This window comes from Carcharodon carcharias, chromosome 18 (genome assembly GCF_017639515.1).
Source record: "Carcharodon carcharias isolate sCarCar2 chromosome 18, sCarCar2.pri, whole genome shotgun sequence".
Lineage (NCBI taxonomy): Eukaryota > Metazoa > Chordata > Chondrichthyes > Lamniformes > Lamnidae > Carcharodon > Carcharodon carcharias.
The window spans coordinates 51045248-51072177 of record NC_054484.1 but is presented as its reverse complement, the minus strand read 5'-3'; the positions used below and the strand labels follow the sequence as shown (position 1 = coordinate 51072177).

The 26930-nt window shown below is 45.3% G+C and overlaps 1 protein-coding gene across 1 annotated transcript in view; it reads right to left on the bottom strand.

Moving 5' to 3' along the window:
* The window catches only part of LOC121290452 (cilia- and flagella-associated protein 47-like), a 661534-nt gene that overhangs the window by 308877 nt on the left and 325727 nt on the right, over positions 1–26930 (bottom strand). The window contains 1 exon segment of the mRNA XM_041210889.1: positions 24807–24967. Coding sequence (XP_041066823.1) covers positions 24807–24967 — 161 coding nt within the window.

The following is a 26930-nucleotide window of genomic DNA, read 5'->3' as shown; positions in this document are numbered from 1 at the left end:
ACAGTTCCAACCTCTCCAATCTATCCTCATAGCTGAAGTTTCTCATACCTGGAACCATTCTCGTAAACCTCTTCTGCACTCTCTCCAATGTGTTCACATCCTTCCTAAAATGTGGTGCCCAGAACTGTACACAATACTCCAGCTGGGGTCTAACAAGTGTCTTTTATAAATTCAGCATTACCACCTTGCTCTTGTATTCTATTAATTAAGCCCAGGATACTATATGCATTATTAACGGCTCTCGCCACCTGTCCTGCCACTTTCAATGATCTATGCACATATACACCCAGGTCTTTCTGCTCCTGCACACCCGTCAAAATTTCATCCTTCATTTTATATTGTCTGTCCATGTTCTTCCTACCAAAATGCATCACCACACACTTCACATTGAACTTCATCTCCCACCTTTCTGCCCACTCCACCAACATGTCTGTGTCCTTTTGAAGTTCTACACTGTCCTCTTCACAGTTTACAACATTCCCAAGCTTTGTATCATATGCAAACTTTGAAACTGTCCCCTGCACACCATTATCTAAATCATTAATATATATTAGGAAAAACAAGGGTCCCAATACTGACCCCTGGGGAACTCCACTACAAATCTTTCTCAGCCCAAAAACTATCCATTGACCATTACTCTCTGCTTTCTATTTTTCAGCCAATTTTGTATCCACATTGCTACTATCCCTTTTATTCCATGAGCAATAACCTCTCTCACAAGTCTGTTGTATGGCACTGTATCAAATGCCTTTTAAAAGTCTGTGTACACCACATCAACACCATTGCCCTCATCGACCTTTTATCTCGAGCAAGTTAGTTAAACATGATTTCCCCTTTAGAAATCCAGGCTGGCTCTTCTTATCAACCCATATTTTTCTATGTTACTACTAATTCTAACGCAAATAATTGTTTCTAGGTAAAAGCAAAATACTGCAGATGCTGGAAATCTAGAACAAAAACAAAAATACCTGGAAAAACTCAGCAGGTCTGACGGCCTCTGCGGAGAGGGACACAGTTGACATTTCGAGTCCGTATGCAGGGTCATACGGACTCAAAACGTCAACTGTGTCCCTCCCCGCAGATTCTGTCAGACTTGCTGAATTGTTTCTAGAATCTGAAGTTAAACTGACTGGTCTGTAATTGCTGCGCTTATCTTTACAACCTTTTTTAAACAGGGCGTAATGTTTGCAATTCTCCAGTTCTCTGGTACCCCCCAGGAGTCTAGGGAAAATTGAAAAATTATGGCCAGTGTCCCTGCCATTTCTACTCTCACTTCCTTCAATATCCTTGGATGCATCTCATCCAGTTCCAGTGCCTTGTAAACTTTAAGTACCGACAGCCTATTCAATACTCCCTCCTTATCAATTTTGAACTCTTCTAGTGACAGAGTCTCCTCATCTGTCATCATGGCCTGGTAGCATCTACCTCCTTGGTAAAGACGGATGCAAAGTATTCATTTAATAGCTCAGCCATGGCCCCTTTGTCCAAGTGTAAATTTCCTTTTAGGCCCCTAATTGTCCCTACTCCTCCTTTTACCACCCTTTTACTATTTGTATGCCTATAGAAGACTTTGAGGTTCCCCTCTATGTTGGCTGCCAGTCTTTTCTCATAATCCTGCTTCACTTTTCTAATATGCTTTTTCACCTCCCCTCTGAACCTTCTGTATGAGAACCTTGGTTCTCATTCTCAATTGTATTTTCTACCTGACACCTGTCATATGCACACTTTTTCTTCTTTATCTTAATTTCTATCTCCTTTTTCATCCAGGGAGCTCTGGATTTGTTTGTCCTATCTTTCCCTTTCGATCAAATATACCTTGACTGTGCCCGAACCAATTCTTTTTTTAAGGTAGCCCATTGTTCAGCTACAGCTTTTCCTGCCAATCTTTCATTCCAATTTATCTGGCCCAGCTTCATTTTTGCCCCATCGAAGTCGGCAGTTGTCTATTTAATTACTCATACTCTGGATTGCCTATCGTCCTTTTCTATCATCATCCTAAAACATACAATACAATGATCACTGTCTCCTACATGTTCCCCACTAACACTTAATCTACTTGGCCCGCCTCATTTCCAAGAACCAGGTCCAACAGTACATCTTTTCTTGTTGGGTTGGACACATACTGCTGTAGAAAATTTTCCTGAACATAATCTAGGAACTTTTGCCTATTCTTTACACTACTACTATCCCAGTCTACATTCAAGTAATTTCTCTCTGCAGAGAAATCCAGTCAGGGCCATTCCCCCACTCTATCCCCAGTGAAGTGCCCATTGAATTTCCTTTTAAAATCACTGGATCATCTCCACTGTCATGAAGCTATTAGTGTATATAATATTTTGGAATTTTTTTTAAAAAAGAGGTTTGGTCTGCAGGTACGTCTTAAATGGATTAAAGCCAGCTAGTCTGGGTGCTTTGATATGTGCTAGTTTGAGATGTAAACAGAGAGGTAGAGTGTATTTTCATTTTTTGAATTGTGCATTCAAGGAGTGGAGTGAAAACTTGACACCTTTCTAACAAATATCAAGCAATATGTTTATATTACTAATAAAATTGGTACAGTGAATGGAGTTTCATTGTTAAAAGGTAAAGTTCAAAGAGGCTGGTGATACAATGAGAATTAACATTCAATGGGGCTGGTGGATATAACTTCAGTGGTTTTCAGGGGTGTAGGCAGAGGCAATGTAAGATCAAAAGGCAGCTGCAAGCCTCCAACTGGCTCCACGGTGGAAAGAACCTCATTTTAAATACGTAAGGTGAAAATGCTTTGCCTGGTGTTTTGGTTTAGTCTATGGGTTGTTGTTGCCTTAATGGAGATTAGTTTGGGAATTTGTTAAAAGTTATGCTAGTAGTCATTTGTAGCCATGTGTACATATATTTTAATCAGTGTAAAATAATAAAATGTTTCATTAGTTTAATGTAAAGCCTCGAGAACTAGTGGTCTGATTCCTGAGTTTAGAGTTGCATCTCAAACATAACATCTAAAATTATTGATTATGACAATTGTTTAAAGTTTCCCTCTGGGGTTTTTAAATAACTCCACTTTACCAACCGCATTGGCCATAACACCACTCCCACTGCTCTTGGAGGCAGCAAGTTCCAGGTTATTACAACTCACTATGTAAAAATGCTCCTTCTCTCATCCTCTCTGTATCTTTTGCCCAATACCATAAATCTGTGACACCGAGTCTTTGTACCATCAGCTATAAGAACAGTTTTAATTTCTCTACATTTTCTAAACCTGTCATAATATTGTACATCTCTATTAAACGTCCCCTTAACTGTCTTTGTTCCAAGGAGAGCAACCTTAGCCCCTCCAACCTAAACTTGTAGTTATTTTCTCTCATTCCTGGAACCATTCTGATGAATCTCCTATGCACCCTCTCAAGGACCATCACATTCTATCTAAAGTATGGTGACCAAGACTGGATGCAATATTCAAGTGCTGGCCTAACTAGAGCTTTATGAAGGTTTCACATAACTTCCTAGATTTTGTGCTCAGTACCTTTATTTATGAAGCCCAAGGTTCCATATGTTTTGCTAACTATTCCCTCAATTTGTCCTGCCACTTTCAAAGATCTATGTACATGAACCCAGGTCCTCTGTCTCTTCATGCTCTTTAGAACCATGCCTCGACTTTGCCTCTTGCTATTCCTCCTGCCGAAACGCATCAACTCATATTCCACTGTGTTAAATTCCATCTTCTCTGCCTGTTCTGCTTGCCTATGGATGGGACTTTCCTCACCTAATCAGGACAGGCGTGTTCGGTGGTAAGATCGGAAAACCTTGCAAGACCACCCAGGCATGTTTCCCGGAGATCTAAATAGGGGAAGCGATTATCCCCTCCCCCCCATTGATGGTGGGCCACGTTTCCTGTCATCGGACATCGGGAGCATAATTTGAATACATTTGCATATCATTATTGTGGCCACACACCAGAATCACCCCCCGCCCACATCAAATTTAAATTCCATGTAGGCATGATATTAGAATGCCGTAATTTACAACTGCCTTTAAAAGGCATGCACCTGGTGACCTAAGCTTCAAGGGGAACTCAGAGGTGAGTGCACACAACTTAGTGCAGCTCTCACGTTGATCCCAATGTAAGGAAGTTGCTCTGCGGATTCAGGGGTGAGTCACAGCCAGTCATGGCTGGCTTGTGTTGTCAGTACTAGGGCAACAATACCAGAGAGAAGGGAGAAAAGGGAACCCTCAGTGTTGAAGCGGCAGTGCTAGACAGAAGGAAATCCTGGGGCAAGGGCAACAGTGCCAGAGAGAAGAGAATCTCGGGGCTAGAGAACAGTACAAGGGATGGTCATGGCAGCACAGACTGAAGATTGCACACTAGCACATGCCAGGGGTGGGGGGAAGAAAATGGCCAGGCAAGTGCCAAAACATGTCAAAGATGAGCACTCCTCCGCAATTGAGAGCATTTAGCTAGAGCTCAATTGCCATGCTAGGAGTCAGGCAAGTCAAGCAATTGTGTCCACTCAAGCAGCACTAATTCCTTACAGTGCCAATGATTGCACCTCTACTGTTAACCACTCGCACGCACACTTCAAACTCAAATGAGTACTATGGTGCTGCAGAACCACTGGGCGATTGGGAAAGCTTGAGGATCCTCTTGGGAAAGGTGCCCACTGAACACTGATGGAGGGGTGCACTCTTAGTCCCTTGCATTAAGTTACGTTGACATTGAAAAGTCACCCTCATGGTCCAAGCAAACCGTGAAGCCTTGGAGTGCAAGTCACGACAATGCCTGTGCCTGGGCTGAGAGTTCAGGATGCAGTCGAGTGGCCGAAGCTGTCATCACTCAGTTATGTGGTGTGGGGTGGTGGTGGGCAGGGTTTTTGTCAACCAGCATGTGCACAAACACTGGGCACCCATGTGATAGCCACGTCTCTCCGGCATGCATAAAGAGGCTTTGAGAGGCAGCCACAGGCGATAACTTGACTAAGAGTGGTTCTTAGGAGGCAATTGCTGACCCTTGCATCTCTCTCTCTTTGATACTGCAGTGAGGAGACCATCAGGAAGGTGGAGCATGGTCATCTCACTGTCTGCCTCATTGCTTATAGGCAGGAGAGAAGACGGAGAAGAATGTGACAGAGGCACCTGGCTCACCAAAGGGAGCAGCAGAACCCTCAAGACCAAAGGCACCTCCTCCACACACAGAGAATGAACCCCTGAGAACCGTCATTCGTAGGCACCTCACTAGACCCAGGGTATCTAGACGTGCATGCGTTACCTGCAGATGAACGAGAACCAGTGTCACTGACAACTGCATATATCAAGGGAACTGGTCACTTACATATGCTACCTTCTGCAGGATTTGGCACACGGGGACCAGGAGGGCATCCACTGCCAGTGGCAGTGAAGGTGACCGCTGCACTCAATTTCTACAGCAGTGGCTCCTTCCAGGGGTCCACTGGGGACCTACACAGGATCTTGCAAGCCTCCATCCACAAATGTATCCATGAGGTCACAGATGCCACTTTTGCGAAGGAACACAACTTTGTCAATTTCAACAGAGATCAGGCAAGCCAGAAAGCAAGAGCTCTGGGATTTTCTGAGATTTCCTTTTCCCCTACAGGTGCAGGATGCCATTGACTGCACTCACATGGCTCTTAAATCTCCTTGGCAACACACAGTCCAGTACGTGAAACACAAAGGCTTCCACTCTCTCAATGTTCAGCTGGTCTGCACCCATAACAAACGGATCATGCATGTTTGTATGAGATTTCCCGGAAGCGTCCACAACTCATCCACCCTCAGCAGGTCTTAGACTGGTGACATCTTCAAGGAAAAACACAGGCTGCCGGGCTGGCTCCTCGGTGATATGCGCTACCTGCAAAGGGGGTGGTAGATGATGCCCATGTGGAGGCCTCAGACTGCCGCTGAGAGGAGGTACAATGAGGTTCATGCCGCAACCTGGAATTTGGTGGACCGCACCGTAGGGATCTTGAAAATGAGGTTTTGGTGCCTCGTCAGATCTGGCAAATCACTCTAGTATACTCCCCTGAGGATGTCACGCATCATTGTGGTTTGACGTGCGCGCGCGCTACACAACCTGGCAGGGAGGACCTGGACGATCAGGAGATGGATGCGCTGCACATCTCCTCTGATAAGGAGGAATTCGAAGGGGATGAGGGTGATGAGGTCCTGGAAGGTCAGAATGCTGTCTGGCTGAGGGCAGTGCACATACACTCTGAGAAGAGGCTCATATCACAGAGATGCTGCTGGGATACAGCGGGCGCATGGACTTTAATAGCACTTGATCCTTTGGCAGGCTTCACCTGTCCCCTTCAGTACCACACCTTCACCTGCCAGGAATGCTGACAAGATGGGAGGGAGGCAGCCCTGCCTCTTAGGTGCTGAGAGCACACAGAGAACATCATGGAACCCTGTGACGCTTTGGTACAAGGTTCTTGCAGCAAACACAAGCCACATCGAGGTGCAGGCATCATTGATCTTGAGAGTGACTTTGAAGCTGGACAATCACTATGCTCAGAAGATTACATACTGCACAGTGGAGAGGCCTTGGACTGTGACATTTGCCTTCATTTTGTGTAGGAACCAAGGTTTCGCAACTGACCGACATGAACACTACTCACCATAACAAGGAGCCATGGACAAGGAGAATTTCTTGGAGTGTATTTAAAATAGTCAATATTACATCCAAATGATTAACACCCATGCCCATGTTATGCAACTACATCTTCTTGATCTTTCTAACCCTGCTGCTACGTTTTGATGCGTTATCAACAGCCACAGCGAAGGCAGAGGCGGCCTGCTGACTGCTTTGCTCTGTTGTCTGTGATGACCTTGGCGGGCGTCCTCTGGAAGGCTGAGACCTGGAGGGCTCGGTCCTGCTTTTGGGGTCCTGCTTGTGTGGCAGTGGCACTCTCCATGGCCTCCCAGAAGGAGAAAGCAGTTCTGATCAGTACTCTTATTTCCCAGTTTCATCTCCGAGGCAGCTCTGTGCCTCAGGGAGCTTTTCCTGCACATACTCACGCGTATGCACAAACATCTGTGCTTGCTCTCCTCTCTTGCCTCCAACCCCCTGCCCCCCACCTCCCACACACCACCCCCCCAACCCCAACCCCACCACCACACAGACAGCGCTGAGTGCTGGTGGGGCCTTAATTGGCTCACCAGTGTGAAATCGGGGTTGTTTCACTTTAAGGTATACAAGAACAGTTCAGACCAGTATTTTTATTTCCCAGTTTTTATTGTTTTTTCCTTTTGGGCTGCCAAGTGGAGCTGATGGGGTCACAGGAAGAAGGGTTTCAGATCACTCCCAGAGTCACCTGGGTGGATGGCCCCGGGGTATGCAGCTGCTGATTCTCCTCCCAATGATCCACATCCTTGAGGGTCAGCTGAGTTGCTGTATTTTCAAAGTCTGTCAGGACCTTGAGGTTGGGCATTCCTCCGCCAGCCTGGGGCCTCTCCATTTTTGTTGAGTGCCAACTTGTCCTGCATGAAGACAGGTGGAGAGAGTGTAAGCAGGGTGTCTGCCAGGCCAGATGAGAAGTGGCCTAGCATGTGTGGGTGGTGAGTAGTGCCACGGATGGGATGAAGACACGATACACAGGGCAGATGAAGACGTGTGTGAGAAAGTGAGTGATGATGTCCCTTGAGCTGGCAGTGAGTGTGTGAGTTGAGAGTGATGAGAAGACAGAGGAGATCATTCATCCTCTTCTGGCACTGGGTGGCTGTTCTCTTTTGGAGGACGTTGGCACTGACCATTGCTGCCACCACCTCCCGTGCTGGATTGGTGGCATTGCTTGCTGGTCTTTGCCCAGAGTGGGGGTAGAGAGCATCGCGGTGGGTCTCCACTACATCTATTAGGCATTGCTAAATCAAGGGAGGCATTGCTAAATTTGGGGGTAGCATGTTTCCCTAGCTTTGGGAGGCATCAGTTCCCAGCAGCTTCCTATCCCTTGCAGAGTGTTAGCTCTGTGCAGGGGCAGCCTTTAAATACTGTACCTGGATTACTGAAGCTCTGAGGTCACAGCAGGGCAGGCGAATCTGAGGCCGCCCAGTCAGTAACTCAGCGTAAAACCTGCACCCCTGACTTTTTTTAAACGATGTTTCACATGATACAGGGTGAAATTTCACCATTGCCATCGGCGGGTCAAACACTGATTTCCCCACCCAATGCCGATTTTAGGGAAAATTCCGCCTTATGTCCTGTTGCAGTTGATTTGTATCATCCTCAGTGTTTGCCATACCTCCAAGTTTAGTATCTCTGGCATATTTTGAATTTTCACTCTGTTTTCCAATATCCAAATCCTTTCTATATCAAAAAAGCAGTGATCCTAGCACCGACCCTTGGGGAACACCATTGTCGAGCATCATCCAATTTAAAAAGCAACCATTTACCATGGTGTTGGATCCTGTACCCTGGTTTTTGGGACTTAAGGATCCTGGTTGCATGCTTGTTTTGGGGTGGCTGAGTTGGTACAATAGACAGAGATCAATAGATTGTTCTTAGAAGAAATATATTCTGTTTATTTACCAAAGGAACTCAGCAGCTACACTTGTGTGCTTACAACTCAAAACTCTGTCTTTACACTTCGGACTCTAATTCAAGACTACTGGCTACAGCGGTAGTCCACACTACTCTGCTATTGGATACCAAAATCATGTGATCTTCCATTATGTTTGTCTTAAAGGTATATTCCGCATCAGATTACTACACATGGCTTCTGTTTTCTGTCCTTAGGTCTTTTTTTTAAATCTAAGTTGATACTGGCCCTCCTGTTCCAGGAGCCTCAATTTTGTTAACTAGCTTTTTATGTGGTAATTTGTCAAATTCTATCTTAAAATCCGTACAGAGAACATCTACTTCATTTCCTTCATTAACCTTCTCAGTTACTTCATCTATAGTTACTGTCTATAAAAACAAAAGACAGGTTGTAATATTTCAGGTATTAGTCCTCTCCTTATACACAGTGAAAATAACTTGTAACGCAATCTCTCACCAATGTAGTCTCTTTGACCCAGTATCATTGCGTTCAGTCATCACTAGGCTTCCCCCAGGGTTAATTTTTTTTTATTCATTCATGTGATGTGGGCTTCGCTGGCTGGGCCAGCATTTACTGCCCTTCCTTGTTGCCCTTGAGAAGGTGGTTACTTGCCACTTGTCAGCCCAAGCCTGGATATTGTCCAGGTCTTGCTACATTTAGACATGAACTGCTTCAGTATCTGAGGAGTTGCAAATGGTGCTGAACATTGTGCAATCATCAGCAAACATCCCCACTTCTAACCTTATGATGGAAGGAAGGTCATTGATGAAGCAGCTGAAGATGGTTGGGCCAAGGACACCACCCTGAGGAACTTCTGCTGTGATATCCTGGAGCTGAGATAGTTGACCTCCGACAACCACAATCATCTTACTTTGTGCTTGGTATGACTCCAATCAGTGGAGAGTTTTCCCTCTGATTCCCACTGACCCCAGTTTTGCTAGGGCTCCTTGATGCCACACTCGGTCAAATGAGGCCTTGTTGTCAAGGGCAGTATAACTGGGGCACCCAAAATTGAATACAATGATCCAACTAAAGTCTGGCTTACATTCTGTGTAACTGCATTACGTACCTCGTTGTTTTTATATTCTAAGCCTCTTGGGCTGAAGCGCAGCATCCAAACAGACTTTTTGATCACTTTTTGTATCAATATAATTATTCTTAATGACCTATGTGCCTGGATTTCTAAGTCATGCTGGTCATTAACCCTTTCCCAATATTGCAGTCCCATTTAACATTTTTGCATCCAAATTGCAATGACTTTGGGAGACCTAAATGGTGTACTTCTAATGTGGCAGGTAAAACAAAAAATGATATATAACTTTCTTCCTCTGGCATTGTTCATAATGAATTGGAGGATATGTTCTTTTATAACAATAGGTTTGTGCCATGTAGGGAATAACACTGGGTGCAGTGATTTATACTAGCTTAATGTGGCTGACTTTAACCTGCCCAAGTCACAATTAATGGGATGGAAACAGGCTCAAAAGTGGGTTAGTAGACTTAGTACTCTTGCTAACACTAATGCTTCAGCTGCTGCCATTTTTAAAGGCAACTGGATTGCCTGCCTGTCGCAATAGACCTCTTAGTGATGCAAGTCAAGGTTCTGAGGTATACTTAGGTCCCCAATTGCAATTGAATAAGGCAAATAGTTTGAGCACACACTTGTGCATGCCCTGCCCTTGTGTCCTGGCATTGAATGGCTAATCAGTGGTCCTTAAAAGACTCCAAAAACAACTCCAAAAAATTACAGGATTATATTTTTGGGGAGCAATATAAAGCAGGAGTGCTCATCTTAGTTCCACAAAAATATTGTGGGTCACTGTCATCCCAGGTTCATCTCCCTCTGCAGTCTCTTCCCCCTCCAGGACCTACTCAAGCCAGCATAACATCCAAACTACCCAATGCTGCATCAACCTTAAGTCAGAGAGGGGCAGCTAGCTTGCCAGGGTGATTTAAATGTTGCCTAAGCTCAAAATGGCTCACGCCTCCATCTGGGTGCCCAAAAGTGAAAACCAGCTCAAGGGGTGAAGAGCAAGTTCATGTGAAAAAGGTTGGTGAGATAGGCATTTAGGTAATTGGGCCATATTATGCAGACATAATTTAGTCCCCATTTTAAAGTCATCCTTATTTTTATGTTCACACTTAGCACTGAGGGTGGATAACAAAAAGATCTGTAGACTTTATAAATGACTGTTTCCTAACATAGCATGTTTGTGAGGAGACTAGGTTATGCATGAGCACAACGGCATAAGAACTCGGAACAGGAGTAAGCCATTCTGCCCCTCGAGCCTGCTCCACCATTGGATATGATCATGGTTGATCTGATTGTAGCCTCAACTCCACGATCCTGTCCATGCCCCCATAACCCTTGACTCCCTTGTCGATCAAAAATCCATCTAACTCAGTCTTAAATATATTTAATATATGGACCCAGCCTCCATTGCTCTCTGGGACGAGAATTCCACTGGCTAATGACTCTCTGAGAGAAAAAAAATTCTCCTCATCTCAGTCTTAAGTGGAAGACACCTGTTTTAAGGTGTTGGATACCCGTCAGTAGGCCTTAATGAAGTCTTTGTAGTCTTAAGTAGGTTAACTGTATATATTTATTAACTACAAGAACTTGTACATCTATAGAGTAAGGGGATCAAGCTAAGAGCTGTCTCCATGCTTGCTTGTGAACACAGCTCTATTCAACTCTGTTGAGACTAACCCCGAAGTGTGGGTCATGTGTTCTCTTACATCACTGTGTGGATGGTACTGAACTCAGTCCCACGTTAACCTTATATGTGCCAGACCCTTATGCTACATGGTACATTAAGCAGTGTGAGAAATGTGTGAAATGGTGGGTTTGAGATGTGATTTACACATGCATTCACTCAACTTGACTGCCCAAGTGAGATTATTAATTTTCTCTGGCACTGCCACCTTGTCCTGGGACCACACACTGGGCATTAATCAATGCTGCAATGTGCTCTCAATCCCTTTGGAGGCTGGGTCTTGAGTGTTTCCTCTCCCCCTGCTGAAAACATAGGGCAGAAATATCCCCCCTTGTGGGGGGAGGTTCAGGAGCGGGCACACGGAGGTGCACCTCCAATCAGTGCCGTGCTGCCATTTTATGTGGGTGAGCCAATGAAGGCCTGCCCAGCGTGATGTCCATCAGAAAGTGCTATGCGCTCCCTGTATGGGGGGGGGGGGGTGGAAATCCTTCAGCCGAGAGTGCACTTTCTTGTGCATGCGCAGAAAAGAGCGCACTCATCTCCCTGAGGCTAAGTGTTAAAAACTTTTAGAAATAGAGAAAAAAAAACTCCCTGACATGTCCCCTCATGTGGCACTGTCACATGAATTTGGATATGTCCATAACTTTTACATACTCTTTAAATAAATTTTTTAAAACCTATATGAAACCTCATCCCGCCCGTGGTTGGGGTTTCATGCTTTTTATGAAGCCCGCCAGGGTTCCTGGCCTGCTCACCAACCTTAAGGTTGAACGGGCAGGTCCATTAATTACTTAAATGACTCTGTCAATGGCCTCAATTGGCCATTGACAGGTCAGCGGGCGCACAACTGATTTTGCTGAGCCCCCGCCTTCCTGAAAATTTAGATGGGGCGCGGTGATGCCGGGAGTTTTGCCCGACGTCACCACGCGTCATTTTACGCATTGGTGAGTGGGCCTCACCCCCCCCCGCTGGGAAAATCCTGGCCATAGTTTCCTCCCTGCCTTCACCTCTCTGCATCATGTACCCAGGATGGCATCACTCAAGCAGGGATCCTCTCCTTCCCCTTGGTGTGTCATCCTCCTTTTCCCTCAGTATAAAATGTGATTATTCGGTAGCCTGCAGTGCATTACTCCAACTTCCCTTTTTTAGGGACTACAACTTTAAAAAGGGAAAGCTGCCTATGGCATGAGGTTTTTCCTCAATGCTAATCATCACCCTACAATGCATGGAAGATGCCAGCATCACTGAGTCTGGAACTACACAAGAGGCTCTCAAGTCCACACCACTTTCAGGGAAATGAAGTGGGTGAACAAATTTTGTGTCTTAGCCACGTTGTTTCACATGGGTTGCATCTGATTGCAGCCCCACATGCCCAAAAATCAAGATGAATGAATTTTGCGTCCAACAAGTTTAAATAGGCAGTTACCATTATAAACGTGAACCATGGAACTTATGACTGAAAAAGCTAAAAGGAACTGTGCACAGACATAACATTTTTCTTTAACATGTTAGTATTGGCCTTTAGTATTGCACGTGGGAAGTCAAGTAAAAGTGGAATCTTCAGGTGAAGTGGGGTCCAAGGACAGGGGCTAATAGGACTGGTGTCAGAGGCAGAAGTTAAAGTAGAATGAAGATAAAGGCCAAGCGACATTTGGATTTTTTAGGAAACCTCAACCACAGGCAGGATGAGGTTTCCAACAGCAATTAAAAATTAAGTAAAAAATGTAATATTTAATTCATAACATGAAGTGACTTGATTGAGGTATACAAAATTATGAGGGGAATGGATAGAGTGGACAGGATAAAATTCTCCTTGGTGGAGAATTCTAGAACCAGGGACATAAATTCAAGATAAGAGGCAGAAGGTGTAGGGGGGACATGAGGAAGAACTTTTTTACGCAGAGGGTAGTGGGTGTCTGGAATTCACTGCCCAAGTTGGTGGTAGAGGCAGTAACTCTAAACTCTTTTAAAAAGTACCTGGATTTGCACCTTAAGTGCTGTAAGCTGCAGGGCTATGGGCCGGGTGCAGGAAGGTGGGATTAGAAAGGGCACGTAGGTGTCCTGGGGCTGGCATGGACAAGATAGGCCGAATAGCTTCCTTCTGTGCTGTAACTTTTCTATGGTTCTATGTCCCTGCTCATGTGACAGAGTCACATGAGGGGACATGTTTTTTAACATTTCAAAGTTCTTTACTTTTAATTCTCAAAAATCTTCACCTCCCTGAGGCAGCTTGTGCCTCAGGGAGCTTTTCCTGCACGCACTCGTGTGTATGCACAAACTTCCACACTTGCCCGCTCCCCCCCACGCCCCCCCCCCCCCCCCCCCCCACACACACACACACACACACACACACACACACACACACACACGCAGCGCTTTGAGTGCAGCAGCACACGTTTCACGCTGATGGGGCCTTAATTGGTTGCGGCCGGATCGTGGGCGGTGGTCGGTTTTCCGACCGCTCCTGCTCGCCCCTGCTGAGCCCACCCGACGAGGGCAAAATCCTGGCCTGTGTGTTTACAAAATTATCTTCTCTCCTTCCCCAACCACTCTCTCACCCTCAGCCTCCAACCCTGCTCTGTCTTTTCCCACCTCAGTCTCTAATCCTCCTCTGTTTCCATCCTGGGCTCTAACTGTAAGGTTGGACGGGCAGCAAAATATTTAATTCAGTTAGGTCTTTAATGGTCTTATTTGGCCTGTTAATTGTCAGCTGGGGCACTGCTAACTCCAGCATGTGCCTGCCAACCAAATTATCACACGATGACATCGGGACACTCATCCAATCAGTTTACGCTCGTTTGGATCGGGCACGCGCCCGCCCAACAAATGCAACATTCTGGCCTTAAGGTATTCAATTAAAAGGGCATTTGAATATAAACGGACATTGATTATAGGACTCTATATATTCTACCCAGGTTGAAAGAGGGAAAGAGATAGGGAATGGGTGGAGTGTGCAAATGAGACGCTAAGGAAAAGGGAGCTGAGAGGTGAAGGAGTAAGAGGAGAGAAAAAAAACTTGGAAAGAAGGCAATGGGCTAGAGGAGAGAGGTAAAGGCTTAAGCAAGAGGTGAGGGAGGATGAAAGGGAATGGGAAAGAGAAATGAGTAGATGATGGGAATGAAGAGTTGTAAAGTGTTTAGGTCCCTTCGCAAACCCAATCAAAAATTGAATGGATATACTGAACCTAGTGAGAAATACACAACAATTTTGAAAATGGTAGCCCAGATATTCATATTTAAGAACAACCCTTTTAATTGCTGTGAAGTAGCTTTAGAAATTTCACTGCAGCAGTTCAAGCACTTGCTGCATTAAATCACTAAACACCATACAGAGTATTTATAGATCTACATAAACATAGATTGCAAAAAGGACAGATCACATTGATGGACTCTGTCAACCTAATATTCATGATCCTAGGATGAACAATGCTAAGCAACTACAGATTAAAGTGCCTTTTGACACCAATCAACCTCAATGTATTTTGTTGACAGCAGCTTCAAAATTTTGATTTCTGAATAATCATAGTTGATCTGTCTTCAGTTACATTAGTAGGCTTCCTCTCTTGGGTATCAAGTTTAATCAGTTCTCAATTTTCTTGTTCCCTTCTGACAAAATTAATTTTTGATCACAGAAAAGAGCTTATACTCTGGCTACTTCAGAAAAATTATAATTGACAAAATTACATTTCAGATTCTATGGCTGTGATTCTTCCATGGTGGAGTTCATGCCTGAAATGTTATCATGAATGCTGGACTTTACAAGACCATTTTTGTTTTAAACTGTCTCCTTTTATTCAATGTAAAATGGAGCAGTTTGGAAAGTGGGATGTGACTTCATTTTAAATCTGCCCAGAGACAAACCTGTGTGTCATGATTGCTCTGGAGAGAGAAACTCAAAATTGGAACTTATTCAAAGTATGGTGCAAGTTGTAACACCTTGACACAAAGGAGGAGGCAGCTGATCGTGTTGCTGCATAGACTCACACTGTCAGAGTCAGTCAGGCTGAAAGATTAAGGGGAGAAGACCCACAGCAGTACTGCTATGCCAGGCAGGAAAGAAAGACTGATTTTGGGTTAACCGCCAAACAGAGTGTTGAGAACAGATCCCCACTTTGGAAAAATTAGACTTGTGAAGAGCTAAAGACCACAGAATGAGGTACGGTGACCCGATTTTCAAAAGTCTAAAAGCCAGCTTACATTGAAAAGCCATGGGAAGGAGGGGATCCATGGTGATTAACATGTTGGGTGACCAAAGGCAAAAGTCTGGAGGAGAGGCAGTTGATGATGGGAGGCCATGTGATGACATCTCCTAGAATATGTCCAGAGTATTTTTTAATTAATTTACAGGATGTGGGCATCACTGGCGAAGCCAGAGTTTATTTCCCATCCCTAATTGCCATTGTGAAGGTGATGGTGAGCTGCTTTCATAAACCACTGCAGTTCCTGTGGTGTTGGTACACCCACAGTGCTGTTAGGGAGGGAGTTCCAGGATTTTGACTCAATGACAGTGAAGGAATGGTGATACATTTCCAAGTCAGGATGGTGAGTGGCTTGGAGGCGAACGTCCAAGTGGTAGTTTCCCATGTGTCTTTTGCCCTTGTTCTTATAGATGGTAGTGGTTGTGGGTTTGGAAGGTGTTGCCTAAGGAGCCTTGGTGAGTTTCTGCAGTACACATGGTACATACTGTTGCTACTGTGCATTGGTATGGAGGGAATGAATGTTTGTGGAAGGGGTGCCAATCAAGTAGGCTACTTTGTCCTGGATGGTGTCAAACTTCTTGAGTGTTGTTGGAACTGCACTCATCCGGGCAAGTGGAGAGTATTCCATCACACTCCTGACATGTGCATTGGAGATGGTGGACAGGCTTCAGAGAGTCAGGAGGTGAGTTACTCACTGCAGGATTCCTAGCCTCTGACCTGCTTTTGTGATCACAGTATTTATATGATTAGTCCAGTTCAGGTTCTGGTCAATGGTAACTCTCAGGATGTTGATAGTGGGGGATTCAGCAATGGTAATGCCATTGAATGTCAAGGGGTGATGGTTAGATTCTCTCTTGTTGGAGACGGTCATTGCCTGGGACTTGTGTGGCACGAATGTTACTTACCGCTTGTTAGCCCAAGCCTGGATATTACCCAAGTCTTGCTACATTTGGACATGGACTGCTTCAGTATCTGAGGAGTCATGAATGGTGCTGAACATTGTGCAATCATCAGCGAACACTTATGACCTAATGATGGAAGGAAGGTCATTGATGAAGCAGCTGAAGATGGTTGGGCCTAGGACACTCCCCTAAGAAACTCCTATTCCGTAGATCATTTAAAAGGTGTCATTAGCAATGGAGGTTAGCGCTAAAAAGGTAGTGATAACTCCCTTGGAGACATCAAGGGAGTAGTGGGAGAGGGATACAGGTCTGCTGCATGCAACGCAGTGTGATGTGACGGATGTCTACAGAAAGAATGACAAAATTTCACAGAGATTTTCTCACGCAAGGCCCAGTTTATATTTGACAAAAAGGGAAAAGGTGAAAACGAGGACATTTGAACTATCTTTAGGAAATTGTCGGGACACCGAGACAGTTAATGCAAGACTGGGATTACTCCAGCAAAATCCTAACCAGAGGGTGCCTTGCTACTGGAAATCCATTTGATTATGCTCAAAGGATTAGGACTAAGTGAAAGGGATTTTTTAAAAAAAGACACTGGAAGATTCACCCTAGTGGGGCAAGGAGAAAGTTGATCAGGCATTAACTGGGTGTCAAAAATTGGATTACTCTAAAGAACGGAAGGATGTGTGAGGTTGCAACATCAGGACACAGAGCCCTCATGTTTACTGATTCCTCCACGAAAATAAGGCAAAGGTAGCAGCCAATCTTTGGCACCAAACGACAAAGGCCAATAGATGAAATGATGCACCTTCAGTAGAAGGATTTGACTGAGTTGTACCTGCAGCAATCCTCACACAATTGCTTATTTCAGCAAGAATTTCAATGACTTCTTCAAAATAGTGGCATAGGTTCTTTATATGTTCACCTAAGTGGGCAGTCGAGACCTTGGTTTAACACTCATCCAAAAGACAGTACCTCCATCAGTGCAACGCACTCACTACTGAAATGAAGAGGTGTCAGCCTAGATTTTGTCCTCAAGTCCCTAGCGTGAGATTGACCCTATGATAGGTGATAAGGCTACTGCTGAACCACATTGAATGAGTAAGAAGTGGATTGGAGGATGGGGGCAAGAAGAGGAGGGGAGGGGAGATGGAAGAGAGGTAGTAAAAGGGAGGGAGGATATAAATAAATGATATGAAGGGAGTAGAGCGGTGAAGCAGAATGGAGGTGGGGTAAGGGGAGAAGAGAGAAAAGGAATGATGGGGAGGCTAGAGAAGGAAAGATTGAAAAAATTAGGAAGGAGGAAACTACACCAATGAGTAAGAGGATATGCCTCAGTGGGATAGGTACATTGCAAGTTCAGAGCTGTATCTCTGTGTTGGGTTGGGGGTGAATATACTACAAGACCAGTGTAGTAATTAGAAAGAAATGATTGTTGCCAGGTTCAGAGTTGAAAGTTGGACAATAAGGCAGCCAGTCGAATAAATGGATTGAGAAGTGGGGTGGAGGAGTTGAGGTGGGGGTGGCAGGAACGGTGGCGCTGGTGTGTTGTTGAACATATGCAGGCAGCCAAAATTTCAAGTGCCTGAGGGAATTGAGATTTTAGTCAGGTAAAGTATATTTGGGGTAAGTCTCTGACTCAAGAACTTATCATGGCACCGCTTTGTAAATATTCCCAGATGGCACTAAATATGGCTACGGGGAGGACATAATGTATCATTAATGATCACCTTCATTACAGACTGTAGCCTTTCAGCCTTACAAATAAAACTACAGATTTAGGAATCTGTGTCCTTCCAAAAGAAGAAAATCTTCCTCAAGTTAAAGATGAGGCCACAAAGCAACCTTTGAGATCAGGAGAAGATTGAGGGTGATCTGATCGAGGTGCTAAAAATAATTCAGTAGGCCTAAGCCTTTGATGGAAGTTTGGTTTGTGCCTGTTGTCTTTCACAAACCTGCCAATGCCCTCATCTTTAGCAACCTGCTCTATATTACTCATCATCGAACTTCATCTTCATAAAGTGGTTCTACTGCAACAACCACACAATTTGTAAAGATCCAAAATACAGTTGAGCCATCACTGCCCTTGACATACATTACATTATGTAATAAATGGGGGTAATATGACCCACAAACTATCTGAAATAGGGTGAAATCACAACAGGAAATGACAAAAGGTGCAGGCAGTGACACTCATGGCCCAGACTAGATTTTCTTTAACTCCATTCCTTCTACTGCTGCACCTGCTACTGCCTCCTCCTTCTCCACCCACTGCAACAATGCACTTTCTGGATCCTACCACCACAGTTCACATGTGATAGGTCCCATGAAGGGGTGGCAGATGCTCAGATTTCCCCAAATGGGAGGAGAAGGCTTTTTAGTTGCTGCTTCTTCAAGCAAGAAAGACTTACCTGCTGAATGACTTAGTCTTGGTCAAGGTCTTCAACAAGAATCTTCTTTTCAATTTGGAGTGGGCTTCTACCCTTTTAAGGTTCTTCATTGCTTATTTCAGTGATGTGTGGCCACGATGCTGCAGCTGAGATAGGAGCCTGCCATGCAGCTATAACGAGCTTTGCCAGAGCATTACATCACCAAGACTTCCCTTTGCAATAAATTCACCCCCATTATGTCTGACACAGCATTGTCCATGATCCTGACTCACAAAAGAATGATTAAAAACTAACATAATTTTTATTTCTTTCATTAGTACAAAGTCTACTGAGGAGAAATTGACACTGGTCTATGATCTTTGTATGTGACAAGTGAACAATTTAAACAGCCTTACTGAGTTAACTAAACAGCTGAAGCTAAACCCTAAAGAGAGCTTTTGGCACTAGTTTAAAGTAACTAAACTCTTATAAAACTATCGTGGCAGCTGAGATGCAAGAAAAAAAACAAAATCATGGCCTGAATTTTACTCTTGGCGGACGGGTGCAATCGGTGGCTCTGCAACCGGTCACGAAACGGGCCGCTGCCAGCGGTGGACCCTCGACCACGATTTCATGCTGGTTGACCAACTAAGGCCTGCCCAGCGTGAAACTCATCTTCCCAATGGTCAGGAAGGGCTGTGTGGGAGTGGGGGCCTGTCGGCCACCAGGTCCGATGGCCACCCGGAGGCCAGTTAAAAAATGGCACAGGCAGCTCGTGGAAGGCTGCAGGGGAAGAAAATATTTGCAGCATTCTGAACACTGAGGTTATGGCCTCAAGTGCAGCTGGCAATGCCAGGCAGGTCGGGTGGGCACTCTCTTCGCCCCCCCCCCCCCATTTTTGGATGAGTGCCTGAAGGCTTTGCTTGAGGAGGTGGCTGCCAAGAGGGACACCCTTGTACCAAGGGTTGGAAGGAGGAAGCCAGCACACCTAACAAAAAGAGCTTGGGAAGAGTTGGCAGTGCGGGACAGGAGCCATGACGTTGTATGGTGCACATGGGTGCATTGTCGCTAGAGGTTTAATGACCTGCTGAGCTCCAGATGGGTGAGTACCCATGGATCAGCGTGGTGGTGTTAAGGTGTGCCCCCCCACCCCCCGTGGATCTCATGGGTGTTAGAGTCTGAGTGCTAAATGTTAATGGTGCCAGAGCTGGCCAAGGGGGGTGATCCCTGGCTGCTTGGGCTGAGTGCCTTGCAGCTCGAGGGCCACGTCCCGGATGTCCCCTGCGAGGTTTTTCTCAGGTAGGGTTGGCCAGGCTGCAATGGTGCTGCAGGTAGAGAGTGGACTAATCCATCTCCTCTGTCCTTTCAGGAGAAGACGACCCAAAACTACATTGAAAGGTCGAGGACAGGTGGAGGCCCCCCAAACCTCCTAATCCTATCCAGATACGAGCAGGACACCTTGGAGCTGGAGAGGCACTATGTGCCTCAGTCAACTGGCCACGGAGAGACTGGGGTGTCAGACAAAAGTAAGAGTGCAGTGCACTCAGGTGAGAGTTTTGGATGGTACAAACATCTTGTGTAGTCTCATCATTGATGGGAGCCTCAAAAGTGGATTACCCTTTGATCATTGAAAGAATGATGGCACCGTGGTGCAAATCTCCATGGTCTCACCGGGGTACCTGGCATGCACAGTGACAAGGTGATGACCTAAACTAATGACATGTTGTTGTTCTCCCTTAGAATCACCAGCACGCACTCAATTGCATGTCCTTCTTCTCCCTTTTAGATTCACCAGCAGGCGTTCGATCTCTGGAACCCAAAGAGCCACCCCTAACGCCAGAGGACCGCCAGGCTCCACATACACCTGCGTCACACCTGCTCTCTGAACCAGGCATCAGCGCAGATACCAGCACCTCAGTGGGCATTAGATCCTTGGCTAGAATGTCGGAGCACAGCGACAAGGGCACTTCACACTGACTTGAGGAACAGGTGGAGGCAGAATGTGCCCAGAGCACCAGCAGTCAGAGGACTGCTGGAGACCAGGGCGATGCTGAGTCAAAAGCAGATGATGAGTTTCTGGAATCATCCATTAGGCAGCAGATGCTGGATGTCCAGCAGGATGTGTGGGAGAATCTGGCGGAAATCCATGAGGGTATGCTTGCCACGGTCTCTGTTGTGGAGGAGTCCATGCGGAGCATAAGCACTGCATTGACCCACATGGCCGAGTGTACTTCCTCCTCCATTGGAGAGAGTGGCGACTCTCATGGTGAGGCAGCTCCATGAACAGAATCAGGTGTTCCAGGGGTTGCGCTCGGACCTGCAAGCCCTCACACAGGCAATGACCTCAGGTATTCAGAGGCAGTGTGGGAGATGGATGAGGCACCCAGTATCCCAGCTGGGTGCCCGTCCATCAATGGTGAGCAAGGAGGTCCAGAGCGACCTCTTGTTGGTGCACGAGCTGCTTGTTGTCTCTGCGGGCTCCTCTTAGGGTATTCTGGATGACGGCAGCTGCTCCTTCACCCCTCTGCCAGTGACTGTGGCATCTGACGAGGCTGCGATGACTGGGGAGATATCAGCCATGGCACTGGCCGCTCTCTCCCAGGCGAGGCCAGCATACGTCCCACTGGCCAGGAGGACAACCACCAAGGTCATCAAGGCCAAAAGGACAACAGAGTCAGCAGACTGCCTCCAATGCTGCTGCCAGTGAGGGTGGGAGTGTGGGGGGGGCACCAAGATGTAGCATCACAAAGGTAAGCTTGAGGCACCATGAGCACAAGAGGGACTGGTCACAGGTGATCTTCTGTTGTGTAATGTTTTGTTTATGTTTACTGGTCTGGGAATGGAGACCAGGGTAGGTTATGTACATTTTTTTTGGATTGTCAATATGAGATAAATTTTGTTTTTGTTGCAATGGCCTAAGTATGCTTTACCTTTTTATTTTTTTGGTGGAGGGTACGCCAGTATGTAACGCTGGACGTTAGTGGCTCTAAACTTTATTGCACAGGCACTGAGTGGGCTTTGGGTTCAAATGAAATGGATGGAGGTAGCAGCCTTGGCATAAAGTGGAAGCATATTTTTGGCAATCTAACTGAAGAAGTGTTAGATTAAGATGTCCCTGATGTCCGTGCCTCCCTGAAGGTTACAGAGGTCAGCCTCCATACCTCCATGCCCTCAGCATTTTCATCACCATGCTCCTCTTCTGACTCACCACTAGATTCATTCTCTGTGGCCTGTGCAGCCGCGTCAAAATTCTCTTCCTCCAGTGGGTCCCCCTTGCCAGTGCCAGATTGTGGAGAGCGCAGCATGCAACCACTAATGGTGTCACAGGATATAAGCATCATGGAAGCTTTCAAGATACCTTGCACAGACTTGCAGAATCTGTGTCCTATCTGCACATTCATCGAGTGGAATCCCTTCATGTTGACGAAAGCACCCGTCTGACCCGGTGGCGCCTTGATGGCCACATGTGCACATTCGATTGCACCCTGGACACGGCAATCGCTACAAAACCTCTAGTTCACTCAGCCTGGCTGGCCTCATCCGTATGGAAATGAATAAATGTCATCATCCAGCTGAACAGAGCTTCTGTCACCAGCTTCAGGCAACTATGAACAGCTGATTGGAGCACTCCACAAAGATATCCCCCTAACCCCTGGAAAGAGCCGGAGGCATAGATGTTGAGGGCCTCTGTGACCTTCAGAGCCACTGGCATGGGGTTTCCACCCACACAGTCGGAGGTGATCTCAGGCCCAATCATCTGACAAATGGAGGTCACAGTCTCCCTGGAGAAGCGGAGTCTCCTTCGGCGTTTCACCTCGGACATATTGAGATAGCTGTATCATTGCCTATAAACCCTGGCAGCAGGATAGTGGCATCTTCTGCAGCCCCTTATGCTTTGGCCCTGCACTCCTTGTGCCTGCGCCTCTCCTCCCACAGGTCGCTCTGCTAGAATCTGCATTGGGACACCTGGCCTCCTTTCCCTTTTGCCCCTCTCTTCCCCCTCAGAGGAGGTGCCACCAGCAGAAACCACAATCCCCAAAAGAAGGCTGTCTGATACTTGGAAGGGTACACATGGTCAAAATCATCCAGAGGCCTTAGAGACACCAATGTGTCCTGAAATGAAGCCTAGAAATGCTAAGAATGAAGCTCAGGGCTAAGATGAAGCTGTCACATTCAAATACGCAACCATCAGCAAACTATCTCCTAAACTCCTCACTGCTCACAATGGCAATAATGCTGATCCTTTTTATCCTGCCCTTGGGTGAGGTTTTGCCCACCTGCCTGTGCAGCCAGTGCAAAATCGCATGGGCAAAATCGAGTTCGAATGGGTTTTTAATGGCCTTAAGTGGCCTCTTAATCGATGGTGCGCGCCCACCAACCTGAAGATTGCGTGCGTGCGGGATGATCATCTGATGTCTTCGTGTGCTATTTTATGTCAAATCAGGTTGGGTGTGCACCCGCCCGCGAGGCGTAAAATTCTGCCCCATGTTTTTTTTTAACCAAGCACTGATAAAAGCAGAGATCATAACTTTTTATTGCATTTATTTGGTTATCTTAAGATAATAAAAAGCTGTGTATTATTTCCTAATGCATGTTCCGTGCATCTAAGTAACCTGTGATTACCCACACAAGTGACAGTATCAATATAAAACTGTAATACTACAAGAACAGAGAACATTATGGGCAGAATTTTGCCCTTGATGGGCGGGCGGGCCCCACCAGCTTGGCGGCGGGTGGCCAGCCGACCCCCGCCGCCGAAACGGGGCCCACCACTATTTTGAATGGGCAGGCCAATTAAGGCCCACCCTGCGGCCTACTTGACAGGAAGCGCTATGCACTTCCTGTTCCGGGGGGGTGGGGGGGTAGGGATTCCCCAACTGTCAAAGTGCGCTCTTTTGCACATACGCGCACATTTCCCTGAGACTAAGTGCTGTCTCAGGGAGATTACTGACAGTCTAAAAAACTTTAAAAATAGAAAAATAAAAAAATTATTAACATATCCCCCTCATGTGACAATGTCACAGGAGATGGGACATGTTAATAAGAAGCACAGAAACTTTATTAAAATTTTTAAAAACAGACATGAAACATCATCCCGCCAGTGGATAAGGTTTCATGTATTATGACGCCGGGGATCCCCCCAATGTCATCCCATGTCATTTTTGTGTCGGCAAGCAGGCCCCGCCCCCAAATTGCCGACGGGAAAATTCTGGCCCATGAATTAAATAAACCAAAATGGTATTATTTACATTATTGTGGATCTTATTGTGCAACAAAGGTTCACTAAATTAATTCCTGGGATGGAGGGATTGTCCTATGAGGAAAGATTAAATAGACGGGGCATTTATTCTCTGGAGTTTAGAAGAATGAGAGGTGATCTCATTCAAACATACAACATTCCTACACAGCTTAACAGAAAGTTATGTCTAGAACCAGGGGTCAAAGTCTCAAAATAAGGGGTAGGCCATATAGGACTGAGATGAGGAGGAATCGCTTTACTTAGAGGGTGGTGAATCTTTGGAAATCTTTGCACAAGAGGGATGTGGAGGCTCACTGATCAAGTATGTTCAAGACTAAGATCGATAAATTTATACATATTAAAAACATTAAGGGATATGGGAGTGGTACAGGAAAATGTTGTTGATGTAGATCAGCCATGATTTCATTGAATGGCAGAGCAGGCTCATGGGGCTGAATGGCCTACTCCTGCTCTTATTTCTTATGTTCTTATGTGAATTATATAATCAAAAAGCAAAACATTGCAGGAAGTTCAATGGAAATTAAGAAAACCACACTCCAATTACAAGATGAATTCTTTGAAACACACAGAATATTTTCAATCCATGCCAGTTTGTTGGAAATAATTTCAACTGCACATGGTTAACATCTGCTGCTTTATGAATGCTGTCGATGAAAGAAGCAAGGCACAAAACTACTGCCTGAAAGTATAATGAAAGCATTCAATATCCATTGTAAATTTATTTAATGTCATAAATGGTAAACATTAATTGATTTCCAGTAACTATAGATCAAACTTTTTGAAGTAAATTGGCTAAATAAGCCTAAATAATAAAATATATTTCACACATTACCTGTTTCACTCAAGTTCTGAATTCCACATGTCTCTTGTAATCTAGCAGTCACCCTATGTCGTTTGGTTACAGGAATTGATATTTTATCTGGAATTTCAAAGTTCCCTGGCATGGATACTTCGACAGAGTAGTCAATACTTTTTGGCCCTGTGCAATCTGTTCTCATGGAGCGAAGCATCTTTTTCTGTTCAAATAAAATTGTTTGTAAGAAATCATTTGTAATATTTAATTCTGCATGAACTATATTTACATGTTTACTCATGAAAACATGAAAAAATTGGTGTATTAAATATTTATACTATAAGCTTTTTCTTTTATTGTAAAAAAAAGTTTACACAATAGTTCACCTATTTTGATATAGCAGTCTCGCAAAGTAGAAATTCCACTGGAAATTTTTCTGGGCCTTATCTTTGCTCGCTTAGAAGTCCAAGAGATGCAGAATTGAACACTTATGGCATACAACTGGTCCAGTCATTCATCACCAAATCAAGTACTATTGGGCCCATCTGTCCCAAAGCTGCTCACTGCTCCAGGATCATCCAGGAATACCAAAAGAAGAAAAAAAAACCCAGCTTCCTTCTCCACTTCCAACCATCTCTTCAAACCCCTCTCCCCTGCTCCCTCCAGCAACAGGTGCAAAGGATTCATGGATTTCTTTGCCACCAAGATTGAGACCATTCATTTGGTTGCTTCTGCCGCATCCCTCCTTTCCCCATTAGATCAACCAAACTTCCCTTATTGTTCCCCTGCATAGGCCAAACTCTCATCTCCTTCAACATTCACTACTATCTTTCCTCATATCCTCTCTGAGACCCAACTTCTTCACTCTCAATCCTATTCCCACTAAAGAACTGACCATCCAACTTCCCTTTCTGGTGCCAATGCTAGTTGATATTTTAAACAGCTCCCCCTTTTAAGGCAAAAACAAAAATAGCTGGAAAAACCCAGCAGGTCTGACAGCATCTGTGGAGAGAAATACAGTTAATGTTTCGAGTCCGTATGACTCTTCAGCAGAAGAGTCTTTTAGGGTGCTGTCAAATTTGCCATATCAACCCCAAACTCAAAATAACCCTTTGATCCCACTGTCCTTGAAAGCTACTGCCCCATGTCCAACCTCCCTTTCCTCTACAAAGTCTCTGAACATGTTGTCAGCTCCTATGTCCATTTTTCCCACTCCATTTTTGAGCCTCTCCAAGTTTCCTTCACTGTGTCAGCACTGAAATGGCAGTAATAAATTGCACTCTATGTGTATGTGACTTTAGTTTACTATCAGTTCTGATCCTTGCAACCTGCCTGTATGATATGGTTAACTACACTATCCACTTCCAACGTCACTCCTTCAGTGCCCAACTGAGTGCAACTGTTCTTGCCTGGTTCTAGTCTAACCTATCCAGTCATACTCAGAGAACCTCTAACAATGACTTCTCTTCCCTGCCCATCCTGCAACTCACACCCCCTCAGATCTATCCTTGGCCCCCTGCTAGTTCACATTTGCATGCTGCCCGTTGACGACATTTTCTGAAACTATAACAGGTACTATAGAAATATCCAGCTCCACATCACCACCACTTCTCTCAATGTCTCCACTGACTCTATACTGCCAAACAGCTTGGTTGACATCCAGTTGAAATGTCCTCCGATGAAACATTAGGAAGACTGAAGCCATCGTCTTCAGTGTAGGCTACAAATGCCATTCATTCACCACCAGTTCTATACCTCTCTCCCTCGCCTGGCCAATGTCTAAGTCTGAATCAGAATGCTTGCAATTGCAGCATCTTAAATGACCTTGAGCTGAGCTTCTGATGCCATATCCATTTCATTGCAAAGGCCATCGACTTCCACTTCCACTACATCACCCATCTCCACGCTTCCATCAGCCCATATTTGCTGAAATCCTCATCCATGCTCGTTACCTCCAGACTCAACAATTCCAATACAAAAACAAAAACAGAGTTACGTGGAAAAACTCAGGTCTGGCAGCATCGGCGGAGAAGAAAAGAGTTGACGTTTCGAGTCCTCATGACCCTTCGACAGAACTTGAGTTCGAGTCCAAGATGAGTTGAAATATAAGCTGGTTTAAGGTGTGTGTGTGGGGGGCGGAGAGAGAGAGAGAAGTGGAGTGGG